This window comes from Astyanax mexicanus, chromosome 11, assembly GCF_023375975.1.
Source record: "Astyanax mexicanus isolate ESR-SI-001 chromosome 11, AstMex3_surface, whole genome shotgun sequence".
Classification (NCBI taxonomy): Eukaryota; Metazoa; Chordata; class Actinopteri; order Characiformes; family Acestrorhamphidae; genus Astyanax; species Astyanax mexicanus.
Genome location: NC_064418.1, coordinates 22,314,816 through 22,337,625, shown reverse-complemented (window position 1 = coordinate 22,337,625; position 22,810 = coordinate 22,314,816). Strand labels below are relative to the sequence as shown.

The 22,810-nt window shown below is 40.7% G+C and overlaps 1 protein-coding gene across 7 annotated transcripts in view; it reads right to left on the bottom strand.

Annotated features, from left to right (window-relative positions):
* map4k4 (mitogen-activated protein kinase kinase kinase kinase 4) overlaps positions 1–22,810 on the bottom strand; it is a 211,352-nt gene that overhangs the window by 40,044 nt on the left and 148,498 nt on the right. For 5 of the 7 annotated variants that reach the window (XM_049485385.1, XM_049485378.1, XM_049485380.1 and 2 more), the window contains one exon: positions 1,280–1,374. The exons of the other annotated variants lie outside the window; for them this stretch is intronic. In XM_049485385.1, coding sequence (XP_049341342.1) covers positions 1,280–1,374 — 95 coding nt within the window. The remainder of the gene's footprint in view (positions 1–1,279; positions 1,375–22,810) is intronic. 7 annotated transcript variants of the gene reach the window in all.

The window sequence follows — 22,810 nt, the reverse complement described above, 5'->3', positions numbered from 1 at the left end:
ACCGCCAAAAACAACCCACACAACCATCGCCTACACACACCGCCAAACACACACCACACATACACAAAACTACACCCCCCACACACAAACCACACATATTCAAAACTATCCCTACGCACACACACCACACATATACAAAACTATCCCCCCACACACACCCCACACATATATAAACTACCCCCGCACACACACCCCACACATACACAAAACTCCCCCACACACCGCCAGACACACACATTGTCAAACACACCCACACACCACCAAACACACCCCCGCACACTGGCAAACATACCCACACACACACTGCCAAAAACACACACACACACACTGCCAAACACACATCATCAAAAACACACTAACTCTTACCGCCAAAAACAACCCACACAACCATCGCCTACACACACCGCCAAACACACACCACACATACACAAAACTACACCCCCCACACACAAACCACACATATTCAAAACTATCCCTACGCACACACACCACACATATACAAAACTATCCCCCCACACACACCCCACACATATATAAACTACCCCCGCACACACACCCCACACATACACAAAACTCCCCCACACACGCAACCACGGCACACACACACCACACATATATAAAACTACCCCACATACCGTATATATATATATAAATCTACCCACACACGCAACCAAGACACCCAAACACACCCACCACACACACCACATTTACAAAACTACCCCACACACCACACATATACAAAACTCCCCCACACACGCAAACCCGATACCCACACACTCCACACATTTACAAAACTCCCCTGCACACAAAACCACGACACCCACACAACAAAACTCCCACACACACGCAACCACGACACCCACACACACACTCCACACATATACAAAACTCCCCCACACACAAAACCACGACACCACACACACAAAACTCCCCCACACATGCAACCAAGACACCCACACATATACAAGACTACCCCACTTACGCAACCACGACACACACACCACACATACACAAAACTCCCCCACACACGCAACCACGACACCCACACACACTCCACACATATACAAAACTCTCCCACACACACAACCAAGACACCCACACACACCACACATATACAAATCTACCCAACTCCATCACCCACGCACACACCCCCACCACCACACACACAACCACCACCCACTCAGCCAGCCAAATCAATCACCCACAAACACACACCCACAAAACCAGCCTATGCATACACCTCTCTCACTCCCACACACACAAACACTATATCACATACCTTCCTGCATTCCTGTGAGGCTGCAGAGGGACACCCTGGTGAGGGGATTCTTGATGGGAGAGCGCAGGTGACCTAGACGTGGTTCTAACCGGAACCTTCCAGAAAGACAGGCAGGAAGTGATCAATGTTTTGTGTGGTCAAGTGATGATTTGACACAAATTGTCTGAGCAACGGCAGCCCTTTTACAGCTGAGCAGAACAACATCCAGCAGGTCCAGAGTCATCCACTCATCACCAGTTCACCAGTCCACTCATCACCAGTTCACCAGTCCACTCATCACCAGTTCACCAGCCCACTCATCACCAGTTCACTCATCCCCAGTCCACTCATCACCAGTTTTCCAGTCCAATTATCACCAGTCCACTTATCACCAGTTCACCAGTACACTCATCACCAGTTCACCAGCCCACTCATCATCAGTTCACCAGTCCCCTCATCACCAGTTCACTCATCCCCAGTCCACTCATCACCAGTTATCCAGTCCACTTATCACCAGTTCACCAGTACACTCATCACCAGTTCACCAGTACATTATTCACCAATTCCCCAGTCCACTCATCATTAGTCCACTTATCACCAGTCCATTCATCACCAGTTCACCAGTCCACTCATCACCAGTCCACATATCACCAGTTCACCAGTCCACTCATCACCAGTTCACCAGTCCACTCATCACCAGTTCACCAGTCCACTTATCACCAGTTCACACATCACTATTTACCAGTTCACCAGTCCACTCATCACTAGTCCACATATCACCAGTACACTCATCACCAGTTCACCAGTACACTATTCATCAGTTCACCAGTCCACTCATCACTAGTCCACTTATCACCAGTTCACCAGTCCACTCATCACCAGTTCACTAGTCCACTTATCACCAGTTCACCAGCCCACTCATTACCAGTCCACTCATTACCAGTTCACCAGTCCACTCATCACCGTTTCCCCAGTCCACTCATCACCAATTCACCAGTCTATCAATCCACTCATGTCCAGGTTACAATTTACTCATCAGTAAATTGACTCAACACCACTATAATCACACTTGCACCAAAACCACAAGTACAACTTCATCAGAAGTATTGTCAAACTTCAACATCTTCACAATTGTGATTCATCCACCTAGTAATTAGTGGAACAATCACTATTCATATATTTATCCCTCGATTTATCTATTTAAAATTCTGTATAAAACACTCCCATCTGCATTACTGAAGCACTGCATAACAGTGAGAAATGTTTGAGGTGGGCTGCTGGTGTTTTCTGTGGCATATACTATATATATATATATATACAGATAACACAGACATGGGGAGTAAATGAACTCAAATCATACCTTTATTTGGCTTTGAAATGCCCTCCACCACACCAAAACAAACTTAAAGCAGCATAACGCTAGCCCAGTGGGGCTCTAGTCGCGTTTAGGTTATTTAGTCTTATGTTTTAAGGTCCGTGCGGCTTCAGCCCTCAGCTCCCCAGTGAAAGTCCTCTCTGAGTGAGGGCTGAGGCTCAGTTTATATGCCTGTCCTAGCTGGCTGTTTAATCCGTCCTGATGCAGACCAGCTGAGACAGACAGGGCTGAGCGTTGCTAAGTGTGGGGAACCCCGGTTCCTCCGCCTCCTCACGCCACAATGTATATATATATATATATATATATATATATATATATATATATAGTACAGGCCAAAAGTTTGGACACACCTTCTTATTCAATGCTTTTTATTTTTATTTTCATGACTATTTACATTGTAGATTCTCACTGAAGGCATCAAAACTATGTATGAACACATGTGGAGTTATGTAATTACCAAGAAACGGTGAAATAACTGAAAACATATTTTATATTCTAGTTTCTTCAAAATAGCCACCCTTTGCTCTGATTACTGCTTTGCACACTCTTGGAATCCTCTCAATGAGATTCAAGAGTTTGTCACCTGAAATGGTTTTCTTCACTCTGTGGTCCAGCTCACCCCAAACCATCTGGATTGGGTTCAGGTCCGGTGACTGTGGAGGCCAGGTCATCTGCCGCAGCACTCCATCACTCTCCTTCTTGGTCAAATAGCCCTTACACAGCCTGGAGGTGTGTTCGGGGTCATTATCCTGTTAAAAATTTATTATCGTCCACCTAAATGCAAACCAGATGGGATGGCATGTCGCTGCAGGATGCTGTGGTAGTCATGCTGGTTCAGTGTGCCTTTAATTTTGAATAAACACCCAACAGTGTCACCAGCAAAACACCCCAACACCATCACAGCTCCTCCTCCATACTTCACAGTGGGAACCAGGCATGTGGAATCCACCCATTCACCTTTTCTGCATCTCAAAAAGACACGGCGGTTGGAAAGATCTCAAATTTGGACTCATCAGACCAAAGACCAGATTTCCACTGGTCTAATGTCCATTCCTTGTGTTTCTTGGACCAAACAAATCTCTTCTGCTTGTTGCCTCTCCTTAGCTGTGGTTTTCTAGCAGCTATTTGATCATGAAGGCCTGATTTGAGCAGTCTCCTCTTAACAGTTATTCTACAGATGGGTCTGCTTCTAAAACTCTGTGTGGCATTCAATTGGTCTCTGATCTGAGCTACAAGAGGTAACTTTTGGGCTTCCTTTCCTGGGTCGGTGCTCATGTGTGCCAGTTTCAATGTAGCACTTGATGTTTTTTGCGACTCCACTTGGGGACACATTTAGAGTTTTTGCAATTTTCCAGACTGACTTCATTTCTTATAATATGAAAAGTAATGATGGCCCCTTGTTTTGTCCAATAGGGCTGTCAGCTGTGTATAAGATATTCCACTAATTAACTCTGATAAGGCACACCTGAAAACCATTTCAGGTGACAAACTCTTGAAGCTCATTGAGAGGATTCCAAGAGTGTGCAAAGCAGTAATCAGAGCAAAGGGTGGCTATTTTGAAAAAAAAAATAGAATATAAAACATGTTTTCAGTTATTTCACTTTTTTTTGTTAAGTACAAAACTCCACATGTGTTATAGTTTTGATGCCTTCAGTGAGAATCTACAATGTAAATAGTCATGAAAACAAAGAAAACGCATTGAATGAGAAGGTGTGTCTAAACTTTTGGCCTGTATGTGTATGTGTATATATATATATATATATATATATATATATATATATACACACACACACACACTATATATGCATACATACAGTCTCTTGCAAAAGTATTCATACCTCTTGAAATTTTAAATTTTGTTACCTTACAACCACAAACACTAAGAAGCACATCATTGTAAATTGAATTTAAAATTATACATTGTTTAAAAAAAACATTATTAAACAAAATCTAACAAGTGTTTTATGCAAAAGTATTGAGTTTATTCTGAAACCCCTTTATTAAATCCAGTGCAGTCAACTGCCTTTAGAAGTCACCTAATTAGTTAATCCAGTCCAGCTGTGTATAATTTAGTCTCAGGTATAAATTCAGCTGTTTTGTGAAGGCCTCAGTGATTTGTTAGAGAAAACTTGTGAACAAACAGCATCATAAAGACCAAGGAACTCACCAGACAGGTCAGAGACAACGTTGTGGAGAAATTTAAACAGGGTTAGTTTATAAAAATATATCCCAAGCTTTAAGCATCCCAATGAGCACCTACCAAGACATGGCTGTCCACCCAAACTGACAGATCCAGCAAGAAAAGCACTGGTCAGAGAAGCAGCCAAGAGGTCCATGGTCACTCTGGAGAAGCTGCAGAAATTCACAGCTCAGGTGGGAGAATCTGTCAACAGGACAACTATCAGCCGTGCACTGCACAAATATGTCCTTTATGATGTAAGAAGTGCTGTTTGTACAGCAAACATGTGGAAGAAAGTGTTGTGGTCAGTTAAGATGGGTGGAGCTAAATACAGGGCAATCCTGAAAAAAAACCTGGTGGAAGCTGCAAAGGACTGGCAGACTGGGAAGGAGATTAAAGACAATGGCTGTATTCGGAATGGCATACTACTATACTGCGTACTGCATACTGCACTAGTATGTACTGCATACTACACACTGCCCAGTATGTAGTATTCGGTACTGCAACACTTTTGATTGTAGTACCCTACACGGTCCTGCTGTGACACACCAGTCAGTGCTCTGTAGTGCTCCGAATTCCTCAGAGTGAGTTGTAAACAGAAACAACCCAAGAAAGTTCCAGTTATATTTAAATACGTTTTCCTATTTATTTTAGTAGATTACTATTTTCATCTATGTAAGTACCATCAAGAAGAAAACATTTAAACAAACTCTTATTCATATTTACACAATCTCAACAATAAAAGAAATGAGACACGTTGCACAAGTGAAACAATTTTATTAATTTGTATTCAAATCATTCCCTTATTTAAAAGAAAAATATGTATTAAAACTGAGGGAATTATTTATTAAATCAAAAGAACGATTTTTTAAACAAAGGTAATTATTTATTAAATTAACAGAACGATTTATTGGAATTATTTATTAAATAAAGAGAACGATTTATTAAAACTGAGGGAATTATTTATTAAATCAACAGAACGATTTTTTAAACAAAGGTAATTATTTATTAAATTAACAGAACGATTTATTGGAATTATTTATTAAATAAAGAGAACGATTTATTAAAACTGAGGGAATTATTTATTAAATCAACAGAACAATTTTTTAAACAAAGGTAATTATTTATTAAATTAACAGAACGATTTATTGGAATTATTTATTAAATAAAGAGAACGATTTATTAAAACTGAGGGAATTATTTATTAAATCAACAGAACGATTTTTTAAACAAAGGTAATTATTTATTAAATTAACAGAACGATTTATTCAACAAAGGTAATTATTTATTAAATAAAGAGAACGATTTATTAAAACTGAGGGAATTTTTTATTAAAGTAACAGAATAATTTATTAAAACTGAGGGAATCATTTATTAAAATAACAGAATAATTTATTAAAACTGAGGGAATAATTTATTAAAACTGAGGGAATCATTTATTAAAATAACAGAATAATTTATTAAAACTGAGGGAATTATTTATTAAAACTGAGGGAATCATTTATTAAAATAACAGAATAATTTATTAAAACTGAGGGAATTATTTACTGCATCAAGGAAAGTAATGGCTCACCGCTGTCGAGACCCTCCACTGTCCCGGCCGCGGAAAGCGCTCGGTCGCGGCAGCGGAGGGTCCCGGCGGCGGACAGCGCTCGGCCGCGGCAGCGGAGGGGGCTCGACAGCGGTGAGCCAATACTTTCCAAAATAATTCCCTTAATTTAAAAATATATTTATTTATAAAATTTAAAAATCTCTCGCACTCGCCTCCATCTTGTTTTTTTCTGAAGCGAGCTGGAGAAGCCAGTCGCAATGCATGATGGGATGCAGTACACCGCGAAGATAGCTCCCCATGCACACTGCGGAATCGGAGCGGAGTAGTACACCATCCGGGTACATGTAGTGCACTACAGATCCTCAGTTTGGTCACACACTGCGTACTGCATACTGGCTTTAGGCAGATTTAGTACGCGAGTAGTATGTAGTATGCCATTCCGAATACAGCCAAAGACTCTTCACATACAGCCACAGAGCTACAGTGGAATGGTTTAGATTAAAGTATATTCATGTGTTAGAATGGCCCAGTCAAAGTTCTGACCTAAATACAACTGAGCTTCTGTGGCAAGATGAGAACATTGCTGTTCACAGACGCCTTCATCCAACTTGGCTGAGCTTCAGCTGTTTTATAAAAAAGAATGAGCAAACAGCTCAGTCTCCAGATGCATAAAACTGGTAGAGACAACCCCCAAAAGACTTGCAGCTGTAATTGCAGTTCAAAGTAGCTCCACACCTCCTTGCTAGAATCCAGAGAGCCCTGACATTTAAAAACGAGGCATAAATGACTTAAAAAGTGCACAAGAAGCTTATTAAAAACCACTGTTCACATCCCGTGCCGCTAGCTTCAGCTCTGAGCTCCGCCATCATTGTACTGATAATGACATAGACATACTGTATATATACATAGACTCCTGGCGTAGCAGCTATCTATGCAGAGTCTATGTATAAATATGGCTGTCATTATCAGTACAATGATGGTGGAGCTCAGAGCTGAAGCTAGCGGCACGGTATGTAAACAGTGGTTTTTAATAAGCTTTTTGTGCACTTTTTAAGTTATTAATGCCTCGATTTACATGTCAGGGCTCTCTTTTTTATCATGTTTTACCACACCAAAAGTCCATTTTACACCAGAGTTTACATTTGTGGTTATAAGGTGTCAAAATGTGAAAAAGTTCAAGAGGTATGAATACTTTTGGAAGCCATGCAGCATTAGATAATTAGTCTGTAAGCATGCTGCATTTAAATCGATCTTCATTTGAATGATCCAATATCGATTCATATAAAGCTAGGACAGGATATGGCACTGTGGGGACTTTCTGTAAAAATGTAAGTAATTATTTGTTTTTCCACTCAATTCTGCCTGTGTTTATCAAACGAGTATATTTAACACTGTTTTAAGTTGTTTTCCAGTGTTGTTTTCGCCTGTACTTTAAAGTAAGTGAATCCACCGTTAGCTTAGCAGGTTAGCCTTTTCACTGGGTAAGCTATTCCCCCTTTAGCCGGGTTTCCTAGCCTTACACGCACACAAAGCGCTAATCTAACCCCTGCTGGTGCTCTAGCAGCATCAGGCGGCCGTACAGTGTAATAGGTTAGACAGAATAACTGTAGATTAATCTGTAACTGAGTGATTTAATGTGTAAATAGTTGAATTATGATCACATTTTCTATAAAGCTTCTTTAACTAATTCAGTGATTTAATTCAGAGGCTCTTATAACTGGGGAGAAAAGCTCCTCTCAGACTGGCTGTTTTTTCCTTTAAATTTAATAAAGTTTTCTCTCTTTACATTATTTATTCAACAATACTTTTATTCGCAAATAAATAAGAAATGTATGAAGCATGTAATGTTTTTGTTTTATGTAACTAAAATGTCAGTATATACATTCATACAGCGCTGTTGAGAACGATGGCTTCCAAAGCCACATTAATGTTCTGAATTATATTTTACCCACATGTAAACATTCGAGTAATGTGGCTGTTCCAAACCTGTATAGAGATGTACGGTGTAGCAATTAACTGAGCTACATGATTTTAAAAGAAGAATGTAACTGTTGTGTTAATAATGGAAGTTTAATAATGGAAGTTTAAATGTTTTTTGTATAATTTCATACATTTCATATTTAAAATACAATTTTTATTGTAACTGAAATTTACCTAAATAAAACGATTTTGAATCCAATCGGGACCTTGTGAATCTGAATTGAATCGAACTGGAAAATCAGTGACGATGCCCACCCCTACTGATTATGTATATATCACACACATATTTACATATACATACACATGAATGCACAGTGGCATCGCAGTTTAACAACTTAGAAAAATTAGAAAACATTTGTAAAGTATTATAATAAAAACATATTATAGTGCCTGTGGTGATTCTAGTAACTAGCCAGCAGAACCTATTTCCAGTGCAAAGCTTCTCTGTGTCATCAGATTATATCAGACTTCAGATGAGGGAGGGACAGCTGATGAGCACATTAAAATAGAGGATTATATTAAAATCATCCAGCTCATCAGCCACACTATGGACATCCGTCATACACCATCAGAACACCGGACCCAGTGCTCAGCAGGCAGACCGGAGCTTACCCGAGGGGGCTCCTCGTCCAGCTGTGGTGGGAGCTGGTTGGGGGCTGGCGGGCTCACTGAGTTAGAGTGAGCAAGGCGTGAAGTAAGGAGCGGCCTGCTGGGACCACTGCACCTTTCCACAGGTGGAGCAGGAAAGACAACAGGAGGAGGAATGAGGTGAAATCAATGAATAAACAATCCAAACATGGAGGAAAAAAAAGATAGGACACAGTGCTGTTACTAAAGCCAAAACTCGACTTTACATAAGTACTTTATTTCTTTTACATGTAGCTCACAGCTGGCATATGATTAGCTTTTTGTAAGATCTGCATTAGGCTTCGAGACTAATGTACAGTTATAAGAAAAAGTTAGGACACCCCTTAAAAAACTTTAAATAAAAACTGTGACCCCTCCACCCACATGCATTAGTAGCAGGTTCTCATGCTCAAGTTCTGTGTTTAGTTCATACTAAACATGTAGTCTGTTACTGTGCCAAAATAATCTGTCCAAAAAACACTGTTCCATAGGTCAGTCTCATTGTCTCCCTATTGTTTTTTTGCATTCCTTCAATAAAAACAAAACTTGATTGGTCTCCTTCTGAAGGTGATGCTGCACAATGACATCAACTGCGGTGCTACCAATAACATTTTAGGATATATTTCAGGATCCTTTGGGCTGAACTTGCTAGGACGGCCTAACCTGTCATGTTGGTGATTGTTTCACTTGTAAATGATTTAGCAGACGGTAAAATGTTAATTATTTTGAGATCTTTTTAAACCCTTTCCCAGACACAAATGCATCTATAGCTTTCTTTCTGAAGGATCAAGGAGCTCTTTAGATCTGGTCATTGTGATCCACTCACTTGAATAATCATGATTAAATCAAACATAATGTCTGAGGTGTAAATAAGACTCTCTCTAACAATGTTATTGTTATGTGCTGCAGCTGTATGTGTTTTTGGAGCTTTTACGTGATGATAATTAATATTATCACTTAATATTATTAAATATTATTAAAATGAATATCTCTGATGTGACGTTTCACAAATTATTTTTACAAGACATTTCTTTTGTTTATTGTTTACCGGTACATATAATACCCCAGTCCCTAACCATCAAAAAATGGATTATGTGGAGGAGAGGGTTTTTGAGTCAGGAGCATTAGTCTATTGCCAGACAAATAAGCTGAAGCCCGAGGCTTTTTTCCTCTAACCAGCTGGGATGTACAGACCGTCCGACAGACGGTAGTATGAAAGCAGCAGTTGGGGGCCGCAAGGAACAAGCCAAACGATGAGCCCACCCAGCAGAGCAGCGAGAGGTACCAAAAGTTAATAATAATAAGCTGACAGTTAAAAGATAACATAGCTAGCGTTAGCTAAGCATCTGCATATCTTAACATAGCTAGCTTTAGCTACTTAGCTTGCCATGTTAAGATAGCTAGCCAACACTAACTAGATGAAGCTAGCTACCCAGCAAGCCTTCTAACTTCCAAACTGAACGGTTTATCAACCAAACAGCGCCTGGGTGTTTTATTATCCACTTAAATCATGTACGTTTCATTCAGTCAAGCTAGTTAACTGGATGGCAGTAGCTGCTGTTAACGTACTCCAGGGTTTCCGCACAGACCTTACATAAAGAAAGCATAGATGCCTCCAAAACATTTCTCTCTTAGAAAAGCATCTGAAAAGTTCTGCTCAGGGTTATGCAGGAAAGATTCTCTGGTGGTCCACGTTAGCCTCCTGACAGCAAATGCACTCGGTTGCAGTCGGCACAGCAGTGCAGTGACCGCATCTGCACCAGGCAAAGTGTTACCGACCCTCTCCACCTGTACGGGAACCGCTGGCTGCTCCTTTGTATAAAGCTTGTACCGTTAATCTGTCTCGTTTCCTCACTGGCTCGAAAGCATAATCCATTGGGTTTCTAGGAACCTGATAAAAACCCTTCAGCTTCGTCTTCATCCATAATCTCGACAAACAACAAGCTTTTTTCCTGTACCTGGGCTCTTCAACCAACCAACCTCCTGACGTCCCTAATGCTGCACAGGCAAAATGGCGGCGCACTAGTGCAAACGTTTAGAGTAATAAATGTATTACATATATATAATATATTGTAAATAATATTATATAAATTATATAATATATTATAAATATATTATAATTTAGTGTGTAAACATATATAAAAAATGCCCCCCAAATAACTTCCATCATATTTAATCCCTTAGAAAACTTAAAACTGAAATGTTTCATGTCTCTACTGATAAACGATACACTGACCTCAAACAATACGATGCACAGTGTTCCCAATAAAGAAATATAAATATATATAAATATATATAAAAAGAAGAAGGTCAGAATGTGGTAAAGTTTAAAGGGAGTTGGGGGTGGGGGTGGTTGATGAAGCCAAAAGCAGGTGCATGGACAGGGTATGAAGCTGCAGTGGGAATGATCTGTTTAGTCACAGCATCCCAGTTTATCAGCCCAACCACCACAACACATCGCTAATTACAGACAACGCCACCAAACTGGCCCAATTTCAACACCAGGGAACTTACAGAAACCCCTACGATTATCAAAATACCAGAGAGGGAGCAGAATCCCCTACGATTATCAAGAAATCCCAGAAAGGGTGCAGAAACCCCTACAATTATCAAAAAATTCCAATGAGAGGGTGCAGAAACCCTTATGATTATCAGAAAATGCCAGAGAGACCGTGCAGAATCTCCTACGGTTTTCAAAAATCCTAGAGAGGGTGCAGAATCCCCTATGATTATTAAAAAATTCAAATGAGAGGGTGCAGAAACCCTTATGATTACCAAAAATCCCAGGGAGGGAGCAGAATTCCCTTACGATTATCAAAAAATCCCTGAGAGAGTGTGCAGAATCCCCTATGGTTATCAACAAGTCCCAGAGAGGGTACAGAAACCCCTACGATTATCGAAAAATCCCAGAGAAGGTGCAGAAACCCCTACGATTATCAAAAAATCCCAGGAAGTGCATTCAGAATGCCCTACGATTATCAAAAAATCCCAGAGAGGGTGCAGAAACCCCTATGATTATGAAAAAATGCCAGAGAGGGAGCAAAAAATCCCCTTCGATTAACAAAAAATCCCAGAGAGGGTGCAGAATCCCCTACAGTTATTAAAAAAAATCCAATAAGAAGGTTCAGAAACCCATATGATTATCAAAAAATGTCAGAGAGGGAGGACAAATCCCTACGATTATCAAAAAACCCAGAGAGAGCACACAGTAACCCCTAAAATTATCGTAAACTACCAGAGAGAGCACACAGTAACCCCTAAAATTATCGTAAACTACCAGAGAGAGCACACAGTAACCCCTAAAATTATCGTAAACTACCAGAGAGAGCACACAGTAACCCCTAAAATTATCGTAAACTACCAGAGAGAGCACACAGTAACCCCTAAAATTATCATAAACTACCAGAGAGAGCACACAGTATCCCCTGCAATTATCATAAACTACCAGAGAGAGCACACAGTAACCCCTACAATTATCATAAACTACCAGAGAGAGCACACAGTAACCCCTACAATTATCATAAACTACCAGAGAGAGCACACAGTAACCCCTAAAATTTGCGTAAACTACCAGAGAGAGCACACAGTAACCCCTACAATTATCGTAAACTACCAGAGAGAGCACACAGTAACCCCTGCAATTATCATAAACTACCAGAAAGAGCACACAGTATCCCCTGCAATTATTATAAACTACCAGAGAGAGCACACAGTAACCCCTACAATTATCATAAACTACCAGAGAGAGCACACAGTATCCCCTGCAATTATCATAAACTACCAGAGAGAGCACACAGTAACCCCTACAATTATTATAAACTACCAGAGAGAGCACACAGTAACCCCTACAATTATCGTAAACTACCAGAGCGAGCACACAGTATCCCCTGCAATTATCATAAACTACCAGAGAGAGCACACAGTATCCCCTGCAATTATCATAAACTACCAGAGAGAGCACACAGTATCCCCTGCAATTATCATAAACTACCAGAGAGAGCACACAGTATCCCCTAAAATTATCGTAAACTACCAGAGAGAGCACACAGTAACCCCTAAAATTATCGTAAACTACCAGAGAGAGCACACAGTAACCCCTACAATTATCGTAAACTACCAGAGAGAGCACACAGTAACCCCTACAATTATTGTAAACTACCAGAGAGAGCACACAGTAACACCTGCAATTATCGTAAACTACCAGAGAGAGCACACAGTAACCCCTACAATTATCATAAAGTACCAGCGAGAGCACACAGTATCCCCTACAATTATCAAAAACTACAGGCGAGAGCACACAGTATCCCCTAAAATTATCATAAACTACCAGAGAGAGTACAGAGTAACTCCTGCAATTATCATAAACTACCAGAGAGAGCACAGAATATCCCCTGCAATTATCATAAACTACCAGAGAGAGCACACAGTAACCCCTACAATTATTATAAACTACCAGAGAGAGCACACAGTAACCCCAACAATTATCGTAAACTACCAGAGAGAGCACACAGTAACCCCTACAATTATCATAAACTACCAGAGAGAGCACACAGTAACCCCTACAATTATCGTAAACTACCAGAGAGAGCACACAGTAACCCCTACAATTATCGTAAACTACCAGAGAGAGCACACAGTATCCCCTGCAATTATCATAAAGTACCAGAGAGAGCACACAGTAACCCCTACAATTATAATAAACTACCAGCGAGAGCACACAGTATACCCTAAAATTATCATAAACTACCAGAGAGAGCACACAGTAACCCCTACAATTATCGTAAACTACCAGAGAGAGCACACAATATCCCCTGCAATTATCATAAACTACCAGAGAGAGCACACAGTATCCCCTAAAATTATCGTAAACTACCAGAGAGAGCACACAGTAACCCCTACAATTATTATAAACTACCAGCGAGAGCACACAGTATCCCCTAAAATTATCATAAACTACCAGAGAGAGCACACAGTATCCCCTAAAATTATCGTAAACTACCAGAGAGCACACAGTAACCCCTAAAATTATCATAAACTACCAGAGAGAGCACACAGTAACCCCTACAATTATCGTAAACTACCAGAGAGAGCACACAGTATCCCCTGCAATTATCATAAACTACCAGAGAGAGCACACAGTAACCCCTGCAATTATTATAAACTACCAGAGAGAGCACACAGTATCCCCTGCAATTATCATAAACTACCAGAGAGAGCACACAGTATCCCCTGCAATTATCATAAACTACCAGAGAGAGCACACAGTAACCCCTACAATTATTGTAATTTACCAGAGAGAGCACACAGTAACCCCTAAAATTATCATAAACTACCAGAGAGAGTACACAGTAACCCCTGCAATTATCATAAACTACCAGAGAGAGCACACAGTATCCCCTGCAATTATCATAAACTACCAGAGAGAGCACACAGTAACCCCTGCAATTATTATAAACTACCAGAGAGAGCACACAGTATCCCCTGCAATTATCATAAACTACCAGAGAGAGCACACAGTATCCCCTGCAATTATCATAAACTACCAGAGAGAGCACACAGTATCCCCTAAAATCATCGTAAACTACCAGAGAGAGCACACAGTAACCCCTACAATTATCGTAAACTACCAGAGAGAGCACACAGTAACCCCTACAATTATCGTAAACTACCAGAGAGAGCACACAGTAACCCCTACAATTATCGTAAACTACCAGAGAGAGCACACAGTATCCCCTGCAATTATCATAAAGTACCAGAGAGAGCACACAGTAAACCCTGCAATTATCATAAACTACCAGAGAGAGCACACAGTATCCCCTGCAATTATCATAAAGTACCAGAGAGAGCACACAGTAACCCCTACAATTATTATAAACTACCAGAGAGAGCACACAGTAACCCCTACAATTATCATAAACTACCAGAGAGAGCACACAGTATCCCCTAAAATTATCGTAAACTACCAGAGAGAGCACACAGTAACCCCTAAAATTATCGTAAACTACCAGAGAGAGCACACAGTAGCCCCTACAATTATCGTAAACTACCAGAGAGAGCACACAGTAACCCCTAAAATTAGCGTAAACTACCAGAGAGAGCACAAAGTAACCTCTACAATTATCGTAAACTACCAGAGAGAGCACACAGTAACCCCTACAATTATCGTAAACTACCAGAGAGCACACAGTATCCCCTGCAATTATCATAAACTACTAGAGAGAGCACACAGTAACCCCTGCAATTATTATAAACTACCAGAGAGAGCACACAGTATCCCCTGAAATTATCATAAACTACCAGAGAGAGCACACAGTATCCCCTGCAATTATCATAAACTACCAGAGAGAGCACACAGTAACCCCTACAATTATTGTAATTTACCAGAGAGAGCACACAGTAACCCCTAAAATTATCATAAACTACCAGAGAGTACACAGTAACCCCTGCAATTATCATAAACTACCAGAGAGAGCACACAGTATCCCCTGCAATTATCATAAACTACCAGAGAGAGCACACAGTAACCCCTGCAATTATTATAAACTACCAGAGAGAGCACACAGTATCCCCTGCAATTATCATAAACTACCAGAGAGAGCACACAGTATCCCCTGCAATTATCATAAACTACCAGAGAGAGCACACAGTAACCCCTAAAATCATTGTAAACTACCAGAGAGAGCACACAGTAACCCCTACAATTATCGTAAACTACCAGAGAGAGCACACAGTAACCCCTACAATTATCGTAAACTACCAGAGAGCACACAGTATCCCCTGCAATTATCATAAAGTACCAGAGAGAGCACACAGTAAACCCTGCAATTATCATAAACTACCAGAGAGAGCACACAGTATCCCCTGCAATTATCATAAAGTACCAGAGAGAGCACACAGTAACCCCTACAATTATTATAAACTACCAGAGAGAGCACACAGTAACCCCTACAATTATCATAAACTGCCAGCGAGAGCACACAGTATCCCCAAAAACTATCATAAACTACCAGAGAGAGCACACAGTATCCCCTAAAATTATCGTAAACTACCAGAGAGAGCACACAGTAACCCCTAAAATTATCGTAAACTACCAGAGAGAGCACACAGTAGCCCCTACAATTATCGTAAACTACCAGAGAGAGCACACAGTAACCCCTGCAATTATTATAAACTACCAGAGAGAGCACACAGTATCCCCTGCAATTATCATAAACTACCAGAGAGAGCACACAGTATCCCCTGCAATTATCATAAACTACCAGAGAGAGCACACAGTAACCCCTACAATTATTGTAATTTACCAGAGAGAGCACACAGTAACCCCTAAAATTATCATAAACTACCAGAGAGAGTACACAGTAACCCCTGCAATTATCATAAACTACCAGAGAGAGCACACAGTATCCCCTGCAATTATCATAAACTACCAGAGAGAGCACACAGTAACCCCTGCAATTATTATAAACTACCAGAGAGAGCACACAGTATCCCCTGAAATTATCATAAACTACCAGAGAGAGCACACAGTATCCCCTGCAATTATCATAAACTACCAGAGAGAGCACACAGTATCCCCTAAAATCATCGTAAACTACCAGAGAGAGCACACAGTAACCCCTACAATTATCGTAAACTACCAGAGAGAGCACACAGTAACCCCTACAATTATCGTAAACTACCAGAGAGAGCACACAGTATCCCCTGCAATTATCATAAAGTACCAGAGAGAGCACACAGTAAACCCTGCAATTATCATAAACTACCAGAGAGAGCACACAGTATCCCCTGCAATTATCATAAAGTACCAGAGAGAGCACACAGTAACCCCTACAATTATTATAAACTACCAGAGAGAGCACACAGTAACCCCTACAATTATCATAAACTGCCAGCGAGAGCACACAGTATCCCCAAAAACTATCATAAACTACCAGAGAGAGCACACAGTATCCCCTAAAATTATCGTAAACTACCAGAGAGAGCACACAGTAACCCCTAAAATTATCGTAAACTACCAGAGAGAGCACACAGTAGCCCCTACAATTATCGTAAACTACCAGAGAGAGCACACAGTAACCCCTAAAATTAGCGTAAACTACCAGAGAGAGCACACAGTAACCTCTACAATTATCGTAAACTACCAGAGAGAGCACACAGTAACCCCTACAATTATCGTAAACTACCAGAGAGCACACAGTATCCCCTGCAATTATCATAAACTACTAGAGAGAGCACACAGTAACCCCTGCAATTATTATAAACTACCAGAGAGAGCACACAGTATCCCCTGAAATTATCATAAACTACCAGAGAGAGCACACAGTATCCCCTGCAATTATCATAAACTACCAGAGAGAGCACACAGTAACCCCTGCAATTATTATAAACTACCAGAGAGAGCACACAGTATCCCCTGCAATTATCATAAACTACCAGAGAGAGCACACAGTATCCCCTGCAATTATCATAAACTACCAGAGAGAGCACACAGTAACCCCTACAATTATTGTAATTTACCAGAGAGAGCACACAGTAACCCCTAAAATTATCATAAACTACCAGAGAGAGTACACAGTAACCCCTGCAATTATCATAAACTACCAGAGAGAGCACACAGTATCCCCTGCAATTATCATAAACTACCAGAGAGAGCACACAGTAACCCCTGCAATTATTATAAACTACCAGAGAGAGCACACAGTATCCCCTGCAATTATCATAAACTACCAGAGAGAGCACACAGTATCCCCTGCAATTATCATAAACTACCAGAGAGAGCACACAGTATCCCCTAAAATCATCGTAAACTACCAGAGAGAGCACACAGTAACCCCTACAATTATCGTAAACTACCAGAGAGAGCACACAGTAACCCCTACAATTATCGTAAACTACCAGAGAGAGCACACAGTATCCCCTGCAATTATCATAAAGTACCAGAGAGAGCACACAGTAAACCCTGCAATTATCATAAAGTACCAGAGAGAGCACACAGTAACCCCTACAATTATTATAAACTACCAGAGAGAGCACACAGTAACCCCTACAATTATCATAAACTGCCAGCGAGAGCACACAGTATCCCCAAAAACTATCATAAACTACCAGAGAGAGCACACAGTATCCCCTAAAATTATCGTAAACTACCAGAGAGAGCACACAGTAACCCCTAAAATTATCGTAAACTACCAGAGAGAGCACACAGTAGCCCCTACAATTATCGTAAACTACCAGAGAGAGCACACAGTAACCCCTAAAATTAGCGTAAACTACCAGAGAGAGCACACAGTAACCTCTACAATTATCGTAAACTACCAGAGAGAGCACACAGTAACCCCTACAATTATCGTAAACTACCAGAGAGCACACAGTATCCCCTGCAATTATCATAAACTACTAGAGAGAGCACACAGTAACCCCTGCAATTATTATAAACCACCAGAGAGAGCACACAGTATCCCCTGAAATTATCATAAACTACCAGAGAGAGCACACAGTATCCCCTGCAATTATCATAAACTACCAGAGAGAGCACACAGTAACCCCTACAATTATTGTAATTTACCAGAGAGAGCACACAGTATCCCCTGCAATTATCATAAACTACCAGAGAGAGCACACAGTATCCCCTGCAATTATCATAAAGTACCAGAGAGAGCACACAGTAACCCCTACAATTATTATAAACTACCAGAGAGAGCACACAGTAACCCCTACAATTATCATAAACTGCCAGCGAGAGCACACAGTATCCCCAAAAACTATCATAAACTACCAGAGAGAGCACACAGTATCCCCTAAAATTATCGTAAACTACCAGAGAGAGCACACAGTAACCCCTAAAATTATCGTAAACTACCAGAGAGAGCACACAGTAGCCCCTACAATTATCGTAAACTACCAGAGAGAGCACACAGTAACCCCTAAAATTAGCGTAAACTACCAGAGAGAGCACACAGTAACCTCTACAATTATCGTAAACTACCAGAGAGAGCACACAGTAACCGCTACAATTATCGTAAACTACCAGAGAGCACACAGTATCCCCTGCAATTATCATAAACTACTAGAGAGAGCACACAGTAACCCCTGCAATTATTATAAACTACCAGAGAGAGCACACAGTATCCCCTGAAATTATCATAAACTACCAGAGAGAGCACACAGTATCTCCTGCACTTATCATAAACTACCAGAGAGAGCACACAGTAACCCCTACAATTATTATAAACTACCAGAGAGAGTACACAGTAACCCCTGCAATTATCATAAACTACCAGAGAGAGCACACAGTATCCCCTGCAATTATTATAAACTACCAGAGAGAGCACACAGTAACCCCTGCAATTATCATAAACTACCAGAGAGAGCACACAGTATCCCCTGCAGTTATCATAAACTACCAGAGAGAGCACACAGTAACCCCTACAATTATCATAAACTACCAGAGAGAGCACACAGTATCGCCTAAAATTATCGTAAACTACCAGAGAGAGCACACAGTATCCCCTGCAATTATCATAAACTACCAGCGAGAGCACACAGTAACCCCTACAATTATCGTAAACTACCAGCGAGAGCACACAGTATCCCCTAAAATTATCATAAACTACCAGAGAGAGCACACAGTAACCCCTACAATAATCGTAAACTACCAGATAGAGCACACAGTATCCCCTGCAATTATCATAAACTACCAGAGAGAGCACACAGTAACCCCTACAATTATCATAAACTACCAGAGAGAGCACACAGTATCCCCTGCAATTATCATAAACTACCAGAGAGAGCACACAGTAACCCCTAAAATTATCATAAACTACCAGAGAGCACACAGTAATCCCTGCAATTATCATAAACTACCAGAGAGAGCACACAGTATCCCCTAAAATTATCATAAACTACCAGAGAGAGCACACAGTAACCCCTAAAATTATTGTAAACTACCAGAGAGAGCACACAGTAACCCCTACAATAATCGTAAACTACCAGATAGAGCACACAGTATCCCCTGCAATTATCATAAACTACCAGAGAGAGCACACAGTAACCCCTACAATTATCATAAACTACCAGAGAGAGCACACAGTAACCCCTGCAATTATCATAAAGTACCAGAGAGAGCACACAGTAACCCCTGCAATTATCATAAAGTACCAGAGAGAGCACACAGTAACCCCTACAATTATCATAAACTACCAGCGAGAGCACACAGTATCCCCTAAAATTATCATAAACTACCAGAGAGAGCACACAGTAACCCCTAAAATTATCGTAAACTACCAGAGAGAGCACACAGTAACCCCTACAATTATCGTAAACTACCAGAGAGAGCACACAGTATCCCCTGCAATTATCATAAACTACCAGAGAGAGCACACAGTAACCCCTGCAATTATTATAAACTACCAGCGAGAGCACACAGTATCCCCTGCAATTATCATAAACTACCAGAGAGAGCACACAGTATCCCCTGCAATTATCATAAACTACCAGAGAGAGCACACAGTAACACCTACAATTATTGTAATTTACCAGAGAGAGCACACAGTAACCCCTAAAATTATCATAAACTACCAGAGAGAGTACACAGTAACCCCTGCAATTATCATAAACTACCAGAGAGAGCACACAGTATCCCCTGCAATTATCATAAACTACCAGAGAGAGCACACAGTAACCCCTGCAATTATTATAAACTACCAGAGAGAGCACACAGTATCCCCTGCAATTATCATAAACTACCAGAGAGAGCACACAGTATCCCCTGCAATTATCATAAACTACCAGAGCGAGCACACAGTATCCCCTAAAATCATCGTAAACTACCAGAGAGAGCACACAGTAACCCCTACAATTATCGTAAACTACCAGAGAGAGCACACAGTAACCCCTACAATTATCGTAAACTACCAGAGAGAGCACACAGTATCCCCTGCAATTATCATAAAGTACCAGAGAGAGCACACAGTAAACCCTGCAATTATCATAAACTACCAGAGAGAGCACACAGTATCCCCTGCAATTATCATAAAGTACCAGAGAGAGCACACAGTAACCCCTACAATTATTATAAACTACCAGAGAGAGCACACAGTAACCCCTACAATTATCATAAACTGCCAGCGAGAGCACACAGTATCCCCAAAAACTATCATAAACTACCAGAGAGAGCACACAGTATCCCCTAAAATTATCGTAAACTACCAGAGAGAGCACACAGTAACCCCTAAAATTATCGTAAACTACCAGAGAGAGCACACAGTAGCCCCTACAATTATCGTAAACTACCAGAGAGAGCACACAGTAACCCCTAAAATTAGCGTAAACTACCAGAGAGAGCACAAAGTAACCTCTACAATTATCGTAAACTACCAGAGAGAGCACACAGTAACCCCTACAATTATCGTAAACTACCAGAGAGCACACAGTAACCCCTAAAATTATCATAAACTACCAGAGAGAGTACACAGTAACCCCTGCAATTATCATAAACTACCAGAGAGAGCACACAGTATCCCCTGCAATTATCATAAACTACCAGAGAGAGCACACAGTAACCCCTGCAATTATTATAAACTACCAGAGAGCACACAGTATCCCCTGAAATTATCATAAACTACCAGAGAGAGCACACAGTATCCCCTGCAATTATCATAAACTACCAGAGAGAGCACACAGTATCCCCTAAAATCATCGTAAACTACCAGAGAGAGCACACAGTAACCCCTACAATTATCGTAAACTACCAGAGAGAGCACACAGTAACCCCTACAATTATCGTAAACTACCAGAGAGAGCACACAGTATCCCCTGCAATTATCATAAAGTACCAGAGAGAGCACACAGTAAACCCTGCAATTATCATAAACTACCAGAGAGAGCACACAGTATCCCCTGCAATTATCATAAAGTACCAGAGAGAGCACACAGTAACCCCTACAATTATTATAAACTACCAGAGAGAGCACACAGTAACCCCTACAATTATCATAAACTGCCAGCGAGAACACACAGTATCCCCAAAAATTATCGTAAACTACCAGAGAGAGCACACAGTAACCCCTAAAATTATCGTAAACTACCAGAGAGAGCACACAGTAGCCCCTACAATTATCGTAAACTACCAGAGAGAGCACACAGTAACCCCTAAAATTAGCGTAAACTACCAGAGAGAGCACACAGTAACCTCTACAATTATCGTAAACTACCAGAGAGAGCACACAGTAACCCCTACAATTATCGTAAACTACCAGAGAGCACACAGTATCCCCTGCAATTATCATAAACTACTAGAGAGAGCACACAGTAACCCCTGCAATTATTATAAACTACCAGAGAGAGCACACAGTATCCCCTGAAATTATCATAAACTACCAGAGAGAGCACACAGTATCCCCTGCAATTATCATAAACTACCAGAGAGAGCACACAGTAACCCCTGCAATTATTATAAACTACCAGAGAGAGCACACAGTATCCCCTGCAATTATCGTAAACTACCAGAGAGCACACAGTAACCCCTGCAATTATTATAAACTACCAGAGAGAGCACACAGTATCCCCTGAAATTATCATAAACTACCAGAGAGAGCACACAGTATCCCCTGCAATTATCATAAACTACCAGAGAGAGCACACAGTAACCCCTACAATTATTGTAATTTACCAGAGAGAGCACACAGTAACCCCTAAAATTATCATAAACTACCAGAGAGAGTACACAGTAACCCCTGCAATTATCATAAACTACCAGAGAGAGCACACAGTATCCCCTGCAATTATCATAAACTACCAGAGAGAGCACACAGTAACCCCTGCAATTATTATAAACTACCA